General features: G+C 55.7%; 1 protein-coding gene across 1 annotated transcript; it reads left to right on the top strand.

Moving 5' to 3' along the window:
* Positions 1-565: 565 nt before the first annotated feature.
* On the top strand, positions 566-6,747 carry LOC100348913 (chymotrypsin-like elastase family member 3B). The gene is made up of 8 exons (XM_070076755.1): positions 566-723; positions 1,927-2,012; positions 3,193-3,290; positions 3,420-3,548; positions 4,824-4,960; positions 5,162-5,304; positions 5,882-6,034; positions 6,659-6,747. The coding sequence occupies exons 1-8, from the start codon at positions 684-686 to the stop codon at positions 6,674-6,676; spliced, it is 804 nt and encodes a 267-aa protein (XP_069932856.1). The 5' UTR covers positions 566-683; the 3' UTR covers positions 6,677-6,747.
* The last annotated feature ends 12,267 nt before the right edge of the window (positions 6,748-19,014 follow it).

Genomic DNA, 19,014 nt, shown 5'->3' with positions numbered 1-19,014 from the left:
AGTGCACAGCCACGCACTGCCCCTCAGTCCAGTGTCACTGTCCCTGCCTCCCCCGAGTGAGTCACTCCACTCCCGCCAGCCACTGCTGCTTCATCTGCTCTGTGGAACCTGACCTACTGCCGGGCACAGCGTTCAGGAATTTCTATCGATTCGCTGTGGACTCCCCAACTCGACTCAACTTCTGGAGGTCGGGGCCCAGTAGGTGCCGGCTGCAGCCCCCAGAGCAGAGCCTGACCCGTGGAGAGCAGGTGCTCAGCAAGGTCTCATCAGGAGGTGGAGACAACGTTGCTCCCACTGGGGGAGGGAAAGCTGAGATGAGGAGAAGCCGTGCCCGAGGGCCCGGAGCCGGAGGCGGCACAGCGGCCGTGAGCCCGGGGCTGCGAGGTCCAGCACCTGAGTCCTTTCCGGAAGGAAGTGGCGCGTGCTGATGCCAACTTTCCATGCTGGTCCCTGTTATCACTGGGCTCCCAGTGCACCTGTGGGGCCACGTGGGGCAGGGAACAGGGCGTTCTCCCACTGGCTGTGATGCCTCCATCTGCAGGGGGTGGGGGCTGTGGCCTTGGACATGGGAGAGACCTGGTGTCCCACCACCTGTGCTGGGAAGGGGCCCAGTCCAGCCCCCTGCCTGCCTCGCCCTATATTAGAACGCGGGCTCTGTCGCTCGTCCTCTCTCCACACTCACGATGCTCCGGCTGCTGAGCGCCCTCCTGCTGGTGGCCCTTGGTAAGAACCCAGCCCGGTCTGTGCCCTGTGCTGCCTGGGCCAGGAGCCCTGAGATCTGCTCCCCACCCTGGTCCCGGGGTCCCAGCCCCTGCTCCACAGGAGGGTCTCAGCTCACACCTGGGGCACAGCAGTGGGGGCTTTAGCTTGGTGCAGGGGAGGAGGGGGAGGGGAAGCAGGGGATGGAGCAGCTCAGGAGGACTGGGAGCAGCACCCAGGGCTGGGGCGGGTGTCCTCAGTAGGGGCAGTGAACGCAGCCTCATGGTGAAGAGCCTGGCTCTGTGCTTAGACTGGGTGGGGTGGCATTTCCAAACCTCTGCTGACCCTCCAATCCCCCACTCACACGTCCCCGCCCAGCCTTTCCTGGCCTCTCTGCCTTGTTACACTGCAGCTCAGGGCCACCTCCTCTGAGCAACCTCCCTGACTGACAGCCATGGTGATAGTTAACATTTACCGAGTGCTTACTGGATGCCAGGCAGAATGCTAAGTCCTTCGTCTCCTATGACCCCATGCAGTTCTCATCCAGCTCCATGAGGTCAGTGCTATTCTTGTTCCCATTTCACAGATGGAGAAACTGACCCTCAGAGAAGGAACGTAGTGCATCCTACAACCAGGGGCTGGGCTGCTTTGAACCCAGGAAGTCTTACTTCAAAACCTCCATTCTTAAAACTAAAAAACCAAAACTGTGCTTATGCTACTTAGCATTTTATTTCCAAAGTGCAGGGGGCAGACGGACCGACAGATATCGCCTATCCTCCGGTTCACTCCCCAGATGCCTGCCACAGCCAGGGTCCCACTGGGCTGAGTTGGGAGCCACAGGGTCACAGGACGCAAGTCCTTGGGCCTCACTGCTGGCCCTGGTGGTCTGCACTGGAGAGACACAGAGCACAGAGCCAAACTGCAAGCCGGGCAACACCAGTTCTGATGAGGGCGATTCACGGGGCCCCAAAACCACAGCATCAAGTGTGCACGCAATGCTCACACGCGCTGTGACGTAGCCGCCATCATGAGGGCTCACGGGGCTCCAGGCACCGTAGTTAGTGACAAAATCCCCAGACCTCACTGTTCATAGGCGGCTACTGAGGGTCAGAGAGGGAAAGCGCCTTGCATGGGGTCACACAGCCCGTTTGTGCACAGCTGGGTGGGGCCTGCCCTCCTTCCTGCTGGGGCCCCGTGGCTGGCTGACGCCCCTCCTCTCCTCTCCAGCCTCGGGCTCTGCCCTACCTTTCTACAACCCCTCCAGCCGCGTGGTCAATGGCGAGGAAGCAGAAGCCCACAGCTGGCCCTGGCAGGTGAGAGCAGCGCCAACAGTACTGACTCCCACCCTATGTGCTGACTGCAGGCGCCAGTCCTGGGCCCATGGCCCCTTCCCTGTCTCCTCTTAGCTGCCCAGAACTAGGAGCGCTGGACAGTCGGCTTCACCTGCTGTTTTCCAGTTCCATCTACGAATCTCACAAGGGTGTTTGCAGATAAAATGCAAGATCAGGGGCCGGGGAAGGCTTCTCTCAAGGGGTTGGTGTAGGAGTAGAGGAATTCAGGCAGGCAGAGCTGGGCACTGATTGTCAGAGCCTCAGATCACAGGACAGGGCCTAAGGTCAGGAGCAGGTGGAGTGGGGAGTCTCACCAGGGCCGAGGAGGCGGCACCGAGCCCAAAGCTTGCTGTGCTGTGCTGCAGAGCTGCCATAGCCACACGGGGATGTGCAAATGTGAATTAATCAAATCAAATAATGCACTTTCAGTCCTTCAGTGCCAGCCACATTCCAAGTGTTCTAGAGCCAGCTGTGGCAGTGGTTCCGATTGTGGACAGCAGAGAGGAGAACCGCTCCATAGCCCAGAACGTTCCGTGGGCAGGGTCATCAGGCGTGTTCTGTGAGGGGGCAGAGAGCAGGTGCTGCAATCTTGTGGGCCACGTGTTCTCCAGCAGGGACTCAGCCCCGCCATCGCAGCAGGAAAGCAGCCAGAGACCGTCCATGTGTGGGAGCGGCCTGTGTGCGTGAACGCTTACGTCCAGCACAGACCATGGGCACCCTGGGCCGGGGGCCATAGCTGTCAACCTTGGTCTCCAGGGAGATCGGGAAACCCTGAATGTGCAGGAACCGGAAGGGAGGAGAGGACTCGGGGGAGTGGAGCCCCAGGGTACCCGAGAGGCCTGCAGAGCTGAGGTGCAGAAGGGGGTGGGTCTGAGAGGCCAGAGGGTCTAGGGGTTCTCAGGAGACAGAGGTTCAGGGAGGCCCCAGAGGGCAGAGAATGTTGGAGTCCTCGGGGGTCACAGGCCCTGGGGTGGGCGACTGGAGAGCCACAGTGACCCAGTGGAAGAGGGGTGGGATCACGGCCAGCGCTGTGCAGGTTGTGCACTGCCAACTCAGAGGGGCTTCGTGTGTGAATGGGGCTCCTTGAGTTGTGCAGTGCACGCCCTAGACAGCTATCCTAATGTGGGGCTAGGAATCCTAGACTGTTTCTCTCCCACCCCAGGTCCTGTTGCAGTACAAGGTGAGTGGGGGCTGGTCCTTCACCTGCGGCGGGAGCCTCATCGACCGTGACTGGGTTCTCACTGCCGGCCACTGCATCTCGTGAGCTTCCCTGCTGTCCCCATGCCTGCCCTGGTCTTTGCCCTGTGCGGGGAGACCCAGGCCGCCCAGGCCAGCAGGTGGCTGGGAGAGGCAGGCAGCCATGCTCAGATGACCTCCTTCCCCTGCCAGGAGCTCCCGGAAATACAGGGTGGTGCTGGGCGAGCACGACCGGACAGTGACGGAGGGACCCGAGCAGGTCATCAGTGTCGCTGCTACCTACGTGCACCCAAAATGGAACTCCAGCTGTCTCAGCTGCGGGTGAGTGAGCTCCCAGCCGGGGCCCGGGCTCCTGTGCTCCTGCCTCTGTGACCTACAGGGGACTCCCAGGGACAGCGGGGAGGGTGAGCAGCCCGGGCCAATCCCCACAAACTTGTCAGATCCTTAGGGACCCTCAGCACCAACCTCCCTCCCTGCAGAGGGGACAGCAGGTCAGGGAGAGGCAGGAAGCCCCCACAGCTGCTGGGCTCTGTGGCTCTGGAGCCCAGAACCCCTTGGGCACTTGCCCCAAGTCCAAGGTTTCCTGTGGTCAGCATTCGTCCGTCCTGCACAGCTGGGTTCCTGGCCCTGGGGACGAACGAGGGGCACAGGGCGGAGTCAGGCCCCGGCAGTCACTCCCTGAGTGGCCTGGGTGTCAAGCCCTGCCTGGGCCTCAGTTTCCCCTTGGTCAGAAGGTGACCTGCAGCAGGGCTTCCTGGAGGTAGGGACGGGCGGGGAGGCCCTGCTCAGCCTCACCTGTGTGCTCATCTGTGTTTCCGGATGGCTCAGCCTTTTCTGAGAGAGGAGCACAGGAGGGGGTGGAACCCTGGGGACCAGTGCAGGAGGGAGGGGCCACCATGATGGGGACCACGGCCTGTCCTGGCGGGGCTCCTGGGGACATAGGGAGACCAGGGAGACCCAGGCGAAATGTCCCGAGTGACAGCAGCAGAGCCGTGGTGCCCAAGGTGTGGTCTGAGAGGCAGTGGCAGGAGCTTCCCCTGGGACCCTGTTAGAGGGTCAGGCCTAAGGCCTCAGACAGACCACAGAAAGCTTCGGGACACATGGTTGGCTTTAAGCCTTTTGTACTTATTTATTAGCAAGGCAGCAATGTGTGCAGGAGCCAGCCCTGGGCCGGGCCCACGTCAGGATCCTAGAACTCTACGTGGGTCTCCCCGTGAGAGGCAGGAATCCAGGAACTTGAACATCACCTACATTCCAGGGGGCACATGAGCAGGAAGCTAGAATGGGACCTGAACCCAGGCACTGTATGGGGATGTAGTCTTACCCAGTGTGCCCACCCGAGCAGTGCCTCATAACACTCTAGGGTGTTAGATGCCCCTGCCGTGTGAGGACCGCAGGTGCACGCAAGGACAATGATGGAGGCCAAGGGCTGGTGGGGGCCTAGGGGACCAGGGTGCTTTGATGGCTGGTGTACCATTGCAGGGATCTGGGGCACAAAGGCACAGCTGGGGCCCCCAGAGCTGAACACCTGGAGCACAGGCCGGGGAGGAGTCTGTGCTCTGAGGACCAGGCTCCCTGTGCTCCTCCCTCCCACAGCAATGACATCGCCCTCCTCAAGCTGTCGCACAGCGCCGAACTGACACCTGAAGTCCAGCCCGCCTGTCTCCCTCCCCGCGACTACATCCTGCCCCATGACACAGAATGCTACATCACCGGCTGGGGTCGTCTCATCAGTACGTGCTGACAGGGGACAGTGGCAGAAAGACAGGGCTGGGGGCCAAGGCCAGGGGTGCAGAGGGGCATGGAGCTCGAGGATGGTGGTACTGGAGGGAGGGATGTCCCCACCTGTGCAGGAGAGCTGGGTGCCTCAGTGTCCCACCTCTGGGGGCCCTGCCCTAACTCAAGCACCCCCTCTCTGCTCTCTGTCCCCGTAGCCGGTGGGCAAACGGCCAACAAGCTCCAGCAGGCACTGCTGCCCGTGGTGGACTATGCACACTGCTCCCAGAAGGACTGGTGGGGCTCCTCCGTGAAGGAGACCATGGTGTGCGCCGGCGGCGGGGACAGCTCTGCCTGCAACGTGAGTCCCCTTGCACCGTCCCTGGTGGGCATGGTCCAGGGGTCCCTCTTCTGTCTCCATAGAGGGGAGTGAGGTGTCATTCCCTCTGCCTCCTGGGAGGGTCCAGGCCAGGCAGGACATGTGGGAGGTCAGTGCCGTGCAGACAGCCCTGACCCTGGCCCTGGCTCTAGGCTCGCCTGACCTGGGGCGGCCACCGTCCATCCTGTTGCTCTGGCGGCCCCGGCAGCACAGCAGGGGACACTGGCACCAGGACCTCCCAAGCCACCCACGCCGTGTTCTGAAGGGACCCTGAGCCCCTGTGTCAGAGGCACGCGTGAGCGTCACATCCATGAGTGACTGCGTCACCAGCAGTGGGAGCCAGCGTCTCCCGGGGCTTCCTCTCTGCAGGTGTGGGGCTGACGTCAGCTCTGTCCCAGCTCATCCCCAGCAGCTCCTGTGGGACAGACCCTGCTCCCGGCTCAGAGGAGCCCCTGAGGCTCAGAGGTCAACACTGAGGGTGTGGTTTGCAGTCCCCAAGTTCAGGATCAACTCCTGACCCTCAGACACGGCTCAGCCCTGTCCCCTCTGACTGCTGCAGGGTGACTCTGGGGGACCCCTCAACTGCCCTGGAGTGAACTGCAAATGGGAGGTCAATGGCGTGACCAGCTTTGTCTCCTCCCGAGGCTGCAACACCCCCCAGAAGCCCACGGTGTTCACCCGAGTGTCGGCCTTCATTCCCTGGATTGAGGAGGTGAGGACAGGGCAGCCTGAGGGCTCCAGGGTGGGGGTTGTCTTCAGGGGCTGGGGCTCAGGGAGGAGGGGCAGATCCTGGAAGGAGCTGCAGGGGTCCTGGGAGGGCAGTGGGGGAGGAACCTTGGGGACATGGCAGAGGGCAGGGGATGAGCTCTGCTCTGTGTGGCCACAGGAATTCCCAGGCTCTGGGTGGAGTTTGCACCTCCTGACTCAGGAGGGCTTCTCAGGGGTGTGCTTACTTGTCACAGAGCACAGATGGCCATGGCGCCCCCTGCTGGGGGAGATGGGAAGTGAGCAATAATGGTGAAGGCTGGGAGAGCCAGGGGAAGCTGAGCCATCTTAGTGTCATCTGGGGACAGCTGGTCAGAGAGGGTCAGTGTTGTCCATGGTGGCCGCAGTGAGCACCGTATAGACTGGCCAGATGAGCACCAGGACTGGGCTGGGGCCTTGGTTATGGTTGAATCAGGACCCCAAGGGTGAGTGCTGGGATCACCACTCCCATTAGAGAGGGCAAGTCACTCCCCCAGGGCCGCACGGAGTGTGAGTGGGGGCTGGGAGCTGCCCCAGTTCCACTGGATTTCAGAACCTGTGACCCTCACTCCACTGTTCTGTCTTTTCCCAGACCATTGCAAACAACTAGGACCAAGGCCTGGCTACCTGTGCTGACCCCACGTCCTGTGTAAAGAATAAAGAGCTCTCTCAAGTCCCGAGTGGATCTGTGTCCGTCAGTGACTTTCCCCGGCCTGGTCCTAAATCTGAGAGCTGATTTGCCGACGAGACCAGAGCCCCCTCTCCTGGGAGGACCAGGACTGCACTGGCCCTGGGAGAAGGAGTCGTGATGGGGTGAACAGTCCCCTTGGCGTGCCTGGGACTGGGGTTTTGCACCCAGCACTTTCATTGTGGAAGTGGACTCAGTCCCAGGGAGGCTGAGAGCCCTTGGGCACCCAGGTTAGAATCCGACAAAGCAAAGGTTTCCGGTGCAGGTGTCAACCACAGAGCAGCTGACCTGCCACACTCGCAGGAGGCTCACAGGACCGTGGGGAGGATCGCGGTGCCCGCTTCCACTGGCTGCTGAGGAGGAGGGCCGTGGTCATTCATTCAGTATCATTCGTTCCTTTTAGCAGAGAGGGGTGCTGAGAGGGAGGGGCACGTGGGTCCTGCTCTGAAGTGTTCATCACTTAGAGAGGAGTGAGCAGGGCACAGGCCTTCCGTGAACACTGACCGGCTGCGTGCCCATGACAGGCTGGGGATTGGCGGTCCAAGGGGAGAGGGACAACCGAGGGAGACCCTGGGTGCTGGGCGAGGAGCCACACACAGGTACAGGGACACAGGTGCAGGGTAGCACACAGGCGGAGCCCACCAAGCAGTCCTGGAGGTCAGAGCGCCCTCTGCTGTGCAGGCGGAAGAAACACACACAGCCCAGTCCCTGTAGCTCCTGTTCCTCCTGAACTCCCCAGAGTAAATCATGTCCCAGCAAGGACACGATACTGGTGTGCTCTGATGTTCCTGCAATTAACAGTTGAACTTCTGAGTCCAGTGTTGGGTGCAGCTGTGAAGTCCGTGGCTGCTGCACTGGCCCGCCAGGTAGGAGCACCACTTCCAGTCCTGGTCTGCGGCTTCCTCTCCTGCACCCTTTGAAGGCCTGGGCAAAGAGGGGAAGAAGCCCAGGTGCTTGGCCCCTCCCACCCAGGTGGGCAACCAGGCCGGAGGTCCAGGCTCATGGTTTGACCTGGCCCAGCGCTGATCAGTGCAGCCACCTGGAGTGACTGGAGGATGGGAAATCTTCTCTGTTGCTACAATGCACACATCCCATGGTGGACACTGTGATCTGAAGCTGCTTCAGCTCCTGATGCCTCCTTTTTTAAATATTTGTTTGTCTAGTGTTTGAAAGGCAGAGTTACAGAGAGGCAGAGGCAGAGAGAGAGGAAGGCAGGTCTTGCATCTGCTGGTTCTCTCCCCAGATGGCTGCAACAGCTGGAGCTGGGCCGACCCGAAGCCAGGAACCAGGTCTCCCACAAGAGTGGAGGGGCCTAAGGACTTGGGCCATCTTCTACTGCTTTCCCAGGCCACAGCAGAGAGCTGGATTGGAAGTGGAGCAGCCAGGACTCAAACTACGCCCATATGGGATGCCAGCACCACAGGTGGCGGCTTTAGCAGCTCAGCCACAGCAGGCCCCTGCTTCCCTGTGATACACCTGGGAAGGGGGTGGATGCTGCCCAAGTACTTCAGTCCCGGCCATGCTGTGAGAGCCCGGGGGCGAGTTCCTGGATCCTGGCTCTGGCCTGGCCCAGAGCTGGCTGTTGTGCTGATGTAGGGGTGCGAGCCAGTGGGCGGAAGTTTCTCCCTGTCTCTGTCTCTCCCTCTCTCTGTCTCTCTGCCTTTCTGATAAATAAATACATAAATCTTATATTAAAAGTGCATTTGCCACACCTTTCGCTAGTGCACACCAGAGACACAGTGCAGAGAGTCTTGCTCTCTAAGTCAGAGACCGACAGAGACTTTGCTCTCCGACGACCCAGGACCAGGGACCGAGCATCCCACTCGGCTCCAGTGAGTCAGGGCCGGATCTGATGCCGAGAAGCAGCCTGGAGATCCTGAACGCAGCCGTCGCTCCTTAGCGGGCCTTTGCGGTGTCCAGGGGAATAGAGCAAGGGGTCCGGTTCTCATCCTAGCCTGGTGGTAACCTTCTCCACAGCTGTGTGAGCTCTGAGTCTGTCAGTGCTGCTTCGTTTCAGGGTCTCCCAAGTACCGTCCTCCCCCCAGTCCTGTGAGAATCATTTCCCTCTGGTTTCACTCCACGCCTTTCCTTGAGCGCTGTCCTCCTTGCTGAATCAAGTTAATAAACCTGACGTTGGGGGCCGGCACTGTGGCACAGCGGGTTAAGGCCACAGCCTGCAGTGCCAGCATCCCATATGCATGCCAGTTTGAGATGTCTCCAATTCCGATCCAGCTCTCTGCTATGGCCTGGGAAAGCAGTGGAAGATGGCCCAAGTCCTTGGGACCCTTCACCTGCGTGGTAGACCTGATGGAGGCTCCTGGCTTCAGATCAGCTCAGCTCCAGCTGTTGCAGTCATTTGGGGAGTAAACCAGCAAATGGAAGACCTCCCTACTTCTCTCTCTGGCTCTACCTCTTCCATAAATCTGTCTTTCATATAAATAAAATAAGTCTTTAAAAGAAAACCCTGATGTTGGTGAACCACAGCTGTGTGCCTGGTGGCCTTCATCACCTGGGTGTCATCAAGACTTCTCTGTTCTTCACTGATTCGCTCACATGTTCTGGGGACATGGTGACAGCACACAGAATGAAGGACCCCAAAAGCGGTGTCCTTTTGTGACGACCCCAGAAACACAGACTCCAGACCAGACGATGCAAAAGGCAGGAGGCAGTTTTATTTCATTTGCGCAAATGGGCCCTCTTCTTGCTGCTGCAAGCAGCGGGGGCAGAGAGGAGCCCTGAGCAGCTATCTCACACAGCTTTTAAGGGGCAAAACCACAAAATTAACATACCATAGGGTGGCATAAGTTTATTGGGTAACTACAAGGGGAGGAGGTCGTCGAGGAGGAGGAGAAACGGGGGGCTACGTGCCCTACGTGTCTAAGCTTGGACAAGGGGAGGGGGTCCTTGAAGAGCAGAAAGGGGTGGCTATGTGCCCTACGTGCCTCGCGGTTTTTTTGTTAAGCTTGAACAAGCACAGGGGAGGGGGCTTATGTGCGTACCAGGATGTTCTGTCGCCCTTATCTCTGGGTAGTAGTTATCTGCTTTCTCTGTGAACTTAGTTTACTCCCCATTTCCCAGGACTGTTTTATTAAGGCCATTTTTATGGCGGCTCTTGGCACTCCTTTCAAGAAGGCCCTCGGCTGCTCTACCCGGCCTCCATGGAGGAGCCGGGTGTTCTACACGGTGGTTACAATGCCACTTAGAATGCACGCCCGCCATGTTGTCAGAGGGCCTGCACTCAAGGCCCCCCGCTCCACTTCTTATGCCAGCTTCCTGCTGGTGCACATGGGGGAGGCAGCAGGTTATGGCTCCAGGACTTGGGTCCCTACCTCACCCGGGGAAGACCTGGACGAGTCCCTGGCTTTGGCTCTGGCTTTGGTCTGTCCCTGCCTTGCCTGTGGCAGTCACCTGGGAGGTAAGAGAGCAGATGGAAGATCTGTCTCTGTGTTTCTCTCTCGTGCTTGCTCTGCCTTTCAAATAAATAAGACACAAAATGAACAGGTGCCTTGATCACCTTTAAGTATAAAGATTGCTGTAAGAGGATGTTGTGCAGAGCAGGCAATTCTCCTCGGACCTGAGTGGGAAGCCTGTGGTGGAAAAATGAAGGAGGAAGCAGAATAAAACAGTTTATTGGGGGCCGGTGCCGTGGCTCACTTGGTTAATCCTCTACCTGTGGAACTGGCTTCCCTTATGGGTGCCGGTTTCTAGTCTCCGTTGCTCCTCTTCCAGTCCAGCTCTCTGGGAGGGCAGTGGAGGATGGCCCAAGTGCTAGGGCCCCTGCACCCTCATGTAAGACCAGGAGAAGCACCTGGCTCCTGGCTTCGGATCGGCCCAGCGCCGGCCGTAGCAGCCATTTGGGGGGTGATCCAATAGAAGGAAGACCTTTCTCTCTGTCTCTCTCTCTCTCTCACTGTCTAACTCTATCTGTCAAAAAAAATTTTTTAAAAAAGAATTTATTATGGCAGCTGTGCGGGATCACACACCTGTTGAGGCAAGTGTTCGCAGTACACCTGCAGGTGTAACCCAGTGTCTTGTAACACCAGGGATATGTTCTGAGAATTGGCACCAGTGATGTTGTTGGCTGCGTTTTGTTGGTTACAATAAGAAAAGATGGAAAGGGAACAAGCCTTTCTATGGTTACAACGGCACAGCGGGTTAAATTACTGCCTGCAATTTCTTTTTTTTTTTTTAAAGATTTATTTATTTATTTGAAAGTCTAAGTTACAAAGAAAAAGGAGAGGGAGAGAGAGAGAGAGGCATCTTCTATCCATTGGTTCACTCCCCAATTGGCCACAATGGCTGGAGCTGTGCTGACCCAAAACCAAGAGCCAGGAACTTCTTCCGGGTCTCCCACGTAGGTGCAGGGGCCCAAGGACCTGGGCCATCTTCCACTGCTTTCCCAGGCCATAGCAGAGAGCTGGATTGGAAGAGGAACAGCTGGGACTAGAACCCAGTGCCTATATGGGATGCCGACGCTTCAGGCCAAGGCGTTAACCCACTGTGCCATAGCACCGGCCCCTGCCTGCCATTTCGACATGCAACATGAGCGCCAGTTTTAGTCCTGGCTGCTCCATTGCTATTCAGCCCCAGGAAAGCAGCAGATGACCCAAGTGCTTGGGCTCCTGCACACACATGGGAGACGGGGATGGAGTCCCAGGATCCTGGCTGTGACCATTTGGAGAGTGAATCAGTGGATGGAAGACCTCTGTCTGTCTGTCTCTCTATCCTCCCCATCCCCTTTCAAATAATTAAATGAATCTTTTAAAAAAGGAGGGTGGGCCTTTCTCTCTGTCTCTCTACCTCCACTCTGCCTGCGAGAAAAAAAAAAAAAAAAAAAAAAAAGCCCGGCACCACGGCTCACTAGGCTAATCCTCCGCCTGCGGTGCCAAACACTGGGTTCTAGTCCCGGTCGGGGCTCCGGATTCTGTCCTGGTTGCCCCTCTTCCAGGCCAGCTCTCTGCTGTGGCCCGGGAGTGCAGTTGAGGATGGCCCACGTGCTTGGGCCCTGCACCCCATGGGAGACCAGGAGAAGAAGCACCTGGTTCGTGGTTTCGGATCAGCGCGGTGCGCAGGCAGTAGCGCAGTGGCCAGTGGAGGGTGAACCAACGGTAAAGACCTTTCTCTCTGTCTCTCTCTCTCACTGTCCACTCTGCCTGTCAAAAAAAATTTAAAAAAATTAAAAAGCAGGGTGGGAAATGGTGGGGGAACAGAGCACAACGCTTGAATTTTTCCTTCACTGCTCTTGTGTGTGTGTGTGTGTGTGTGTGTGTGTGTAATTCTGGCACTTGGAAAGCTGCTAGAGACTGGCCGTGTGGCCCAGTGCAGGGCTGTGGCTTGCTCGGGGATGCAGAGTTGTTCAGAGGCACAGATGAAACCAGAACCTGCAACTCCAAAGTCAGCCCAGGACCCTTTCTACTGCATGCCACTGCTGCCTTCATTTTAAGACCCACTTATTTATTTCTTTGACATCCAGAAGACACAGAGAGAGGGACAGAGTGAGAAAGAGATCACCCCAACCCGGGGGGCATCAAGGGAGGCAGGACCCACTTAGCTGAACAGAAAGAACCAGAAAGGTTGGTCTCTCTGGTCAACAGCCCCAGGTTGCTCAGCTTCTCAGGCTCAGCTGCTCCTTCGCTGTGGGTTTGGGTCTGGACTCCCAGATTGGAGGCAGATACCACAGAGAGGGCAAGGGGCCTGGGACTGAGGAGAGGAGGCCAAGAGACATGAAGCGCTGAGTCAGCACTGCCGTGCTCTCTCCTGGGCCGCCGTCATCCTGTGGGTGCTCCCAGGCCTTCAGGAGAGTCTGCCCGAGTGTGCTACATTGTGCAGCCACACAGATGCCCCTGGAAGTCACGATGTGAAGGGAAATAAGCCAGACACACACAGACAAACTGCACATTCTCCCTTCACACGGAATAGCTGATTTTATGGAAGCAGAGTGGAGAATTGGGCACAAGAGGCTGGGAAGGGTTGAGAGGCGAGAGGAAGGTTAATGGTGTGTACAGTGAAGAAGCTGGGGAGGGGGGAGGAAAAACTTCTAATGTCCTCTAGCACCTAGGGGAGCTGTGGCTAACAATTATTCAATGAATATTTTGAAATAGATAAAAGATGGGCTGGCACTGTTTTGTAGCTGGTTAAAGCCCCAGCCTGAAGCACTGTCATCCCATATGGGAGCCAATTCTAGTCCCGGCTGCTCCTCTTCTGATCCAGCTCTCTGCTATGGCCTGGAAAAGCAGTAGAAGATGGCCCAAGTCCTTGGGCCCCTGCACCCACATGGGAGACCCAGAAGAAGTTCCTGGCTTCAGATCAGCGCAGCTCCGGCTGTTGCTGCCATCTTGGGAGTGAACCAGCAGATGGAAGACCTCTCTTTCTGTCTCCACCTCTCTCTCTGTAACTCTGTTTTCAAGTTAAATAAATCTTTAAAAAATAATAGATAAAAGAACATTTCTAATGCTCCCAACTAAAAGTATTATAAAGGTTTGTGGTGATGGATGTGCCAATTATTTTAAATTTATCATGACAATTGCTGGAGGTGGGGCTCAAAACTGGCTGATAACTGGTCCAGAAACAGGCGTTCCAAGTGAGGCATGACAAGAGGCACAGCAGTCCTGTGGGCCTCCTTAGAATTAGCAGAGAAAACTCGGCACTTCCCATGGCACACAGGATGGAAACCTTCAGGGAAGGGGGAGCCAGGAGGCTAAGGTGTTTGGAGCACACCTGTTAGAGGTTGAAAGCTTTGGGACGGTGCCACCACGCAGGAGATGCTTAATAACTGTCAGGTGCAGTGATCGTGGTGGAAGGAGTAGAGTACAGAGGTCAGCGGGCAGACCTGAGTCCGATGCTTAGGATGGCATTTTGGCCCCGTTCCTATAGGCGACTTACTTCACCTCTGCCCTTCATTTCTGTCTGAACAATGGGGGTGCTATAAACACCTCCTAAGGTGTCTTTAGGAGTAAAGGAGACAACACGTGGCACCCAGGACACAGCTGGTGCTCTCTACCTATGCCACTGATATGATGCCTTCAGGGAAGAAGAAACAGGTCCGGGTTAACACTTAGCATCAGTCACCCAGTGTCCTTGGTGTTGGGTTTCTTAGCCCAGGTTCCAACAGTCACGTGCTCTCCCACCTTCACTCAGCTGTCTCCTCTCTGCAGGGCTGGACTTGGCCTACAGGTGCCCCTCATGGGCTCCCCTTTAGAGGGCAGATCCCTGGTCCCATAAGGAATTTCGGGACCTCGTCTCCACTTGAAATGCGCTCGACTGAAAGCCCCAGGGTTGCTGGGCGTGAAAGAAGCTCCTGATCGCTGGAGTACTTGCCAATTCACACCTATCCACTGCTCCTGAGCGCGGGTCTGTCATGGCTTGTGACTGCCACCTGTGGCCTTGGGAGCTCGTCTGTGGTAGTAGATGAGCAGAGAGAATGAGGATGTGCCATACTGTGCTCTGTCGTGGAGGAGGGCGGGAGACTGCCGGCGGGGAGAGGGCCAAGGCCTGGCCCTAGCGGAGATTTTCTGCCCGGGATGCAAGCAGGCTCCCAGCCAGGTAAGGCTCAGGTGAGTGACACCGCCACAGAGACCCCGCCTGGGCACAGATGCCCTCCAGGTGACAGGGGAGTCTCACGGGGGCTTCACGGCCTGAATTGATTTGGGCGATGCTCTCATGCGACTGCTGACCTGGTCTTTTTTGCACATGAAGTTTCAAGAATCATGAGGCTGAAGGCATTTCTGGACCAGGGCAGGGGAGACACTGCCGAGTGGCTTGTGAGGGGCTAAGGAGCAACCTGTGTGCTAATCAGGCAAGGTCTTTAGGTCTCTGGAGTAGCAGGCTGCTCCCCCATTCTGGGGGAGGCCTTGAACTCTTTGTGCCTAAAGGTGGGGAACAGCAGGGATGGGGACCAAGGTGGAACCATGGCCCCTGCAGGGAGGAGTAGTAGAGTGAGGAGGGAGAGCGGGAGGGCAACGCATCTTGGAAGACTTATGATTGGCAGTTGGCTTGGAATGGTGCAAGGAACCAAGACTGCAAGCCTGGAGGGGTTGGAAAAGCTGAGGCTGGGCACTGGGCAGAGTGGGACCCTCTGCCCCCCCCCCCCGGACATGCTGAAGCCTGGCCTCTATCCCCCCAGTGCTAGGAAGGGACAAGCAGCCGTTGTGGGGAGTGACGTGGAGGATGTAAGCTCAGTGGGGCTGGGGCTGCAGCTGCCCACCATCCTCATCTTCAGGCTGGATGGCTCCCAAGGCTCAGTCAACCAGACCACAGTCTGAGTTCCTACAGATGGGTAGGCAGGCAGCACCCTCTTCCACACTTAGGGCTTCAGTAGGCTTTGGAGTCAGAGGGCGGGGTTCCAATTCTGGTCTGCTGGTCACGCATCAGACAGTCTCTTACTCTGAGACTCAGTGGCCTCACCTTGAAAGGAAACACCTGCGTTGTCGGGATGCTGTGAGGATTAAATGAGAGGGTGGATGCAAAGGGCCTGGCAGGGTAAGGATGCCAGGGTCTACCACACAGCAGTTGCTCTACAGATGTCAGCTTTCCAGCAAAAGGCCTGGCAAGAGGGTGGGCAGCTGCCCAAGTCATCCTCATCAGCCAAGCCCCAGTCAGCCCAGCCCAACCCGGGCTGGGTCTTGAGACCCCAGGATCTGAGTACAGAAGCCTGTTTCCCTTACCAGACAATGAGGCCAAAGACTCCTCACTCCGCTCTGCTCCCAGCCCCTGCTCTGAAAACCTCTGTGGCTACAGCAGCCCTGGAGGCCTCCAGCGCTGGATGCTGGAAAAGGACTTCCCTGAACGTCCAGGAAGATGGACAAAGAGCACATTTCACTGATTTGGTAAATTTACTTGTTGTTCGTCTGTTCCACTTTTGTCTATTTCTTCTCTCATTTTTAGTATTTCTTTCCTCCTACTAATATTGAGTTTGGTTTGCTGTTGATGTTCTAGGTGCCTGAGATGTATTGATAGCTTGCCTGTTTGGTACCGTTCCAGGTTCTTCGTGTAGGCACCGACTGCCATAAACTTCTCTCTTAACACTGCTTTTGCTGTATCCCATAAGTTTTGCTATGTTGTGTTGTCATCTTCTTTGTTTCCAGAAGTTTTTTGATTTCTCTTCCGATTTCGTCTATGACCCACTGTTCATTCAGGAGCATGTTTTTCAGTCCTGTGTGTTAGCATATGTCCTAGAGATTCTTGAGTTGTTGATTTCCAGCTTCATTCCATTGTGGTCAGAGAAGATGCATCAAATGATTTCAATTTTTTTGTGGCCTGGCATGTGGTCAACCCTAGAGAAAGTTCCATGCACTGCTGAGAAGAATGTGTATTCTGCTACTGTGGCATGAAAGGTTCTGTAGATATCCGTCAGGTCCATTTGATCTAGAGTGTCCATTAACTCTCCTGTTTCCTCGTTAATTTTCCATCTGGTTGATCTGTCCATTGCTGAGAATGGGGTATTGAAGTCCCCCATTGCAATTGTACTAGAGTCTATGTCTCCCTTTAGGTCCATTAACATTTCTTTTAAATAGCCTGGTGCCCTGCAACTGGGTGCCTATGCATTTATTATAGTCACATCTTCCTGTTGATTTGATCTCTTAATCCTTACATAGTGCCCTTCTTTGACTCTTTTTAACAGTTTTTGTATTAAAGTCTTATTTGTCTGATATTAGGATGGCAACACCAGCTCTTTTGTGCTTTCTGTTAGCATGGAATATCTTTTTCCATCTTTCCACTTTTAGTCTGTAATCTTTGTTGGTGAGATGTGTTTCTTGTAAGCAACAAATAGATGAGTCTTGTTTTCCATCCATTCATCCAGTCTACACCTCTTAACTGGAGCGTTGAGGCCATTTACATGCAAAGTGACTACTGATAAGTAATGACTTGGCCCTGCCATTTTCCCATAAGTATTCCTATTGTTTGGATTTCCTTTGTACTTCCACTGGGGGCTTTTCTGCCTTCTCATTCTTCCAAGGTCATGGCTGTCTTTCTGTGTTTCTGTGTGTTGCCCATCCTTAAGCATCTTTTGTAAAGCTGGACAATGTCGACAAATTTTTTCAATTTCTGTTACAGGAGGTCTTAATTTCACCTAATGAAGAGGGGAATGGCTAAGCTAAAGTCTTGACAGTGTGATTTTACCAGTGAAGACTTATTCCACTTAGGCACATTGAAGACGTTAAAGGAAAAGAGCACCTTTTTCTGTAGGTCAGGCTGGACTTGAAAATGGCAGTTTTTCACATCAGGCTGGAACATGGAGCACGTGGTGTGGCCTTTCTCCACCCCTAAAGAGTATGTTGCCCCTGCTATGATTTGCCTGTGACTGTGTACCACCTGTAGTGCACAGCATTGGTACAGGACATGGTTCCCTTTACTGTATCTGCTCATTGAGAGACTCAGTGCTCTGTGCCTGCCTTCTCTGTTAACATTAATGTCAGTTGGGGTTGAATGTAAGGTACCTTGGCCGGGCACATTTCACTGTGGTGAAATGGGCTGTAAAAGGAAAAACAACTGTAGGAGAGTTTTTAAAAGTGACATAGTGGGGCTGGTGCTGTGGTGTAGAGGGTAAAGCTGCCACCTGCGGTGTCGGCATCCCCTATGGGTGCCCGTTCAAGTCCTGGCTGCTCCACTTCCAATCCAGCTCTTTGTTATAGCCTGGGAAGGCAGTGGAGGATGGTCCATAAAAAATGGTTATAAGGGTAAGCAAATTTAGCTTTTTCTTTTGTACCATTCGATATTGTTGGATTTTTCTCTCCACATGTGAAGATTTCATTTGTGTTTAAAACTGTCCAGAAAGGGGCTGGGCATTGTGGCACAGCGGGTCAAGCTGCCACTTGCAACACAGGCATCCCATATTGGAGCAGCGGTCAAATTCCAGCTGCACCACTTCCAATGCAGCTCCCTGCTAATTCATCTGGGAAGCCTAAGGACAAATGTCCATGTGCTTGGGACCCTGAAACCCACCTGGGAAACCCAGATGTAGTTCCTGACTCTGGGCTTCAGGAAGGCCCGCCTCTGGCAGGAGCAACTACTTGGCAAGTGAGCCAGAAGTTGGAAGATCTCTACACTGTCTCTCCCTCTGTTGTCTTTCAAATAAGTAAGTAATAAATCTTTGAGGGGGCAGGGAATGACCTGGGTATTGAGATTATGGACAATTTGGGGTATTTTTTCCTATTTTTTTCTGTAACAAATGAACCCAAGAAATATTATTTTCAGTAGTAAAATAAATAGATATTATAAGGATGCATTTATTTATTTATCTATCTATTTATTTATTTATTATTTGAAAGACAGGGTGACAGCTCCAGCTGCAGATTAACTCCCCACACGCTCACAAGGTCCAGAGCTGGGCGATCTCTGAGGGTGGGGGAACCTGAGACAGGGGCAAGAATCTGGGGTCAGCTGCTCAGGGCCACACTGCCTCTGGGAAAGCGATATTATCCTGACACACCCACTCCTGAGCGTGACCCAAAACGGAAGTCGCGCCCCACCCAGAACCCTGGAGGACCCTCCGTGTAGGTTAGCAGGGAGGATCCCTGGAGCTCTTCCCAGTCTCTCTAGGCCTCAGAGGGCCCTGCAACTCTATGATTTCTTGCCTTGGTGGTCTCCTGACCATCCCAGCCCTCAGTCCTCAGCCTTCCCCCATTGTGGAGCCTGGAAGGTGGCCTAGGCATCTCCTAGACATCCGACTGCGGTTCCCCAGCTGCAACGTGGACAGAGAGGAAGTGCACCTGAGAGTCTCTAAGGAGCTCACCTGTGGCTGACTCAGTGCCCCCTGAGATTTATCTGTGTGAGTTGGCGCCACACAAATGAAACCAAGTGGAAGGGCAGGTGGGCTGCTGTCGGGAGGCAGGGGTCCTGGGGTGCCTTGCAGTCGCTCCACTTGAGGCAGTGGGCTCTGTCTGCTATTGGTCCCCGCCTCCGTGCACCAGACAGCTGTGCACAGACGTCCCTGGGTTTGACACCGTCTGTGCAGGAGGCTGGCTCTCAGCCATGTGTGCCTCCCCTCCAGGACAGTCCTGGTGCTTCCGCCCGGGCCCTGGTGCCTGACGGTTAAGGACAGAAGCTGTCGATGACCGCCGCGTGGTTTGAGTCTGGGCCTGCAAGTGAAATGGCACCAGCAGGAGATGGAAGCACAGAGAGGCTGACCCTGGTGCCCTGCCCACCTCCTTTACCCTGAGGGGCAGGGTCCCTTAGGGGACAATGCATAGACCCTCCCCCCTTCTTCCCACTTCTCTCTACAGATGGGGGAGGTGTAGAATTAGGACAGGAAGTCCATGGGG

This window comes from Oryctolagus cuniculus, chromosome 7 (genome assembly GCF_964237555.1).
Source record: "Oryctolagus cuniculus chromosome 7, mOryCun1.1, whole genome shotgun sequence".
In the NCBI taxonomy this organism is placed as follows: Eukaryota; Metazoa; Chordata; class Mammalia; order Lagomorpha; family Leporidae; genus Oryctolagus; species Oryctolagus cuniculus.
Note: the sequence above shows the minus strand (reverse complement) of the source record. Positions and strands in the feature narration are given on the sequence as shown.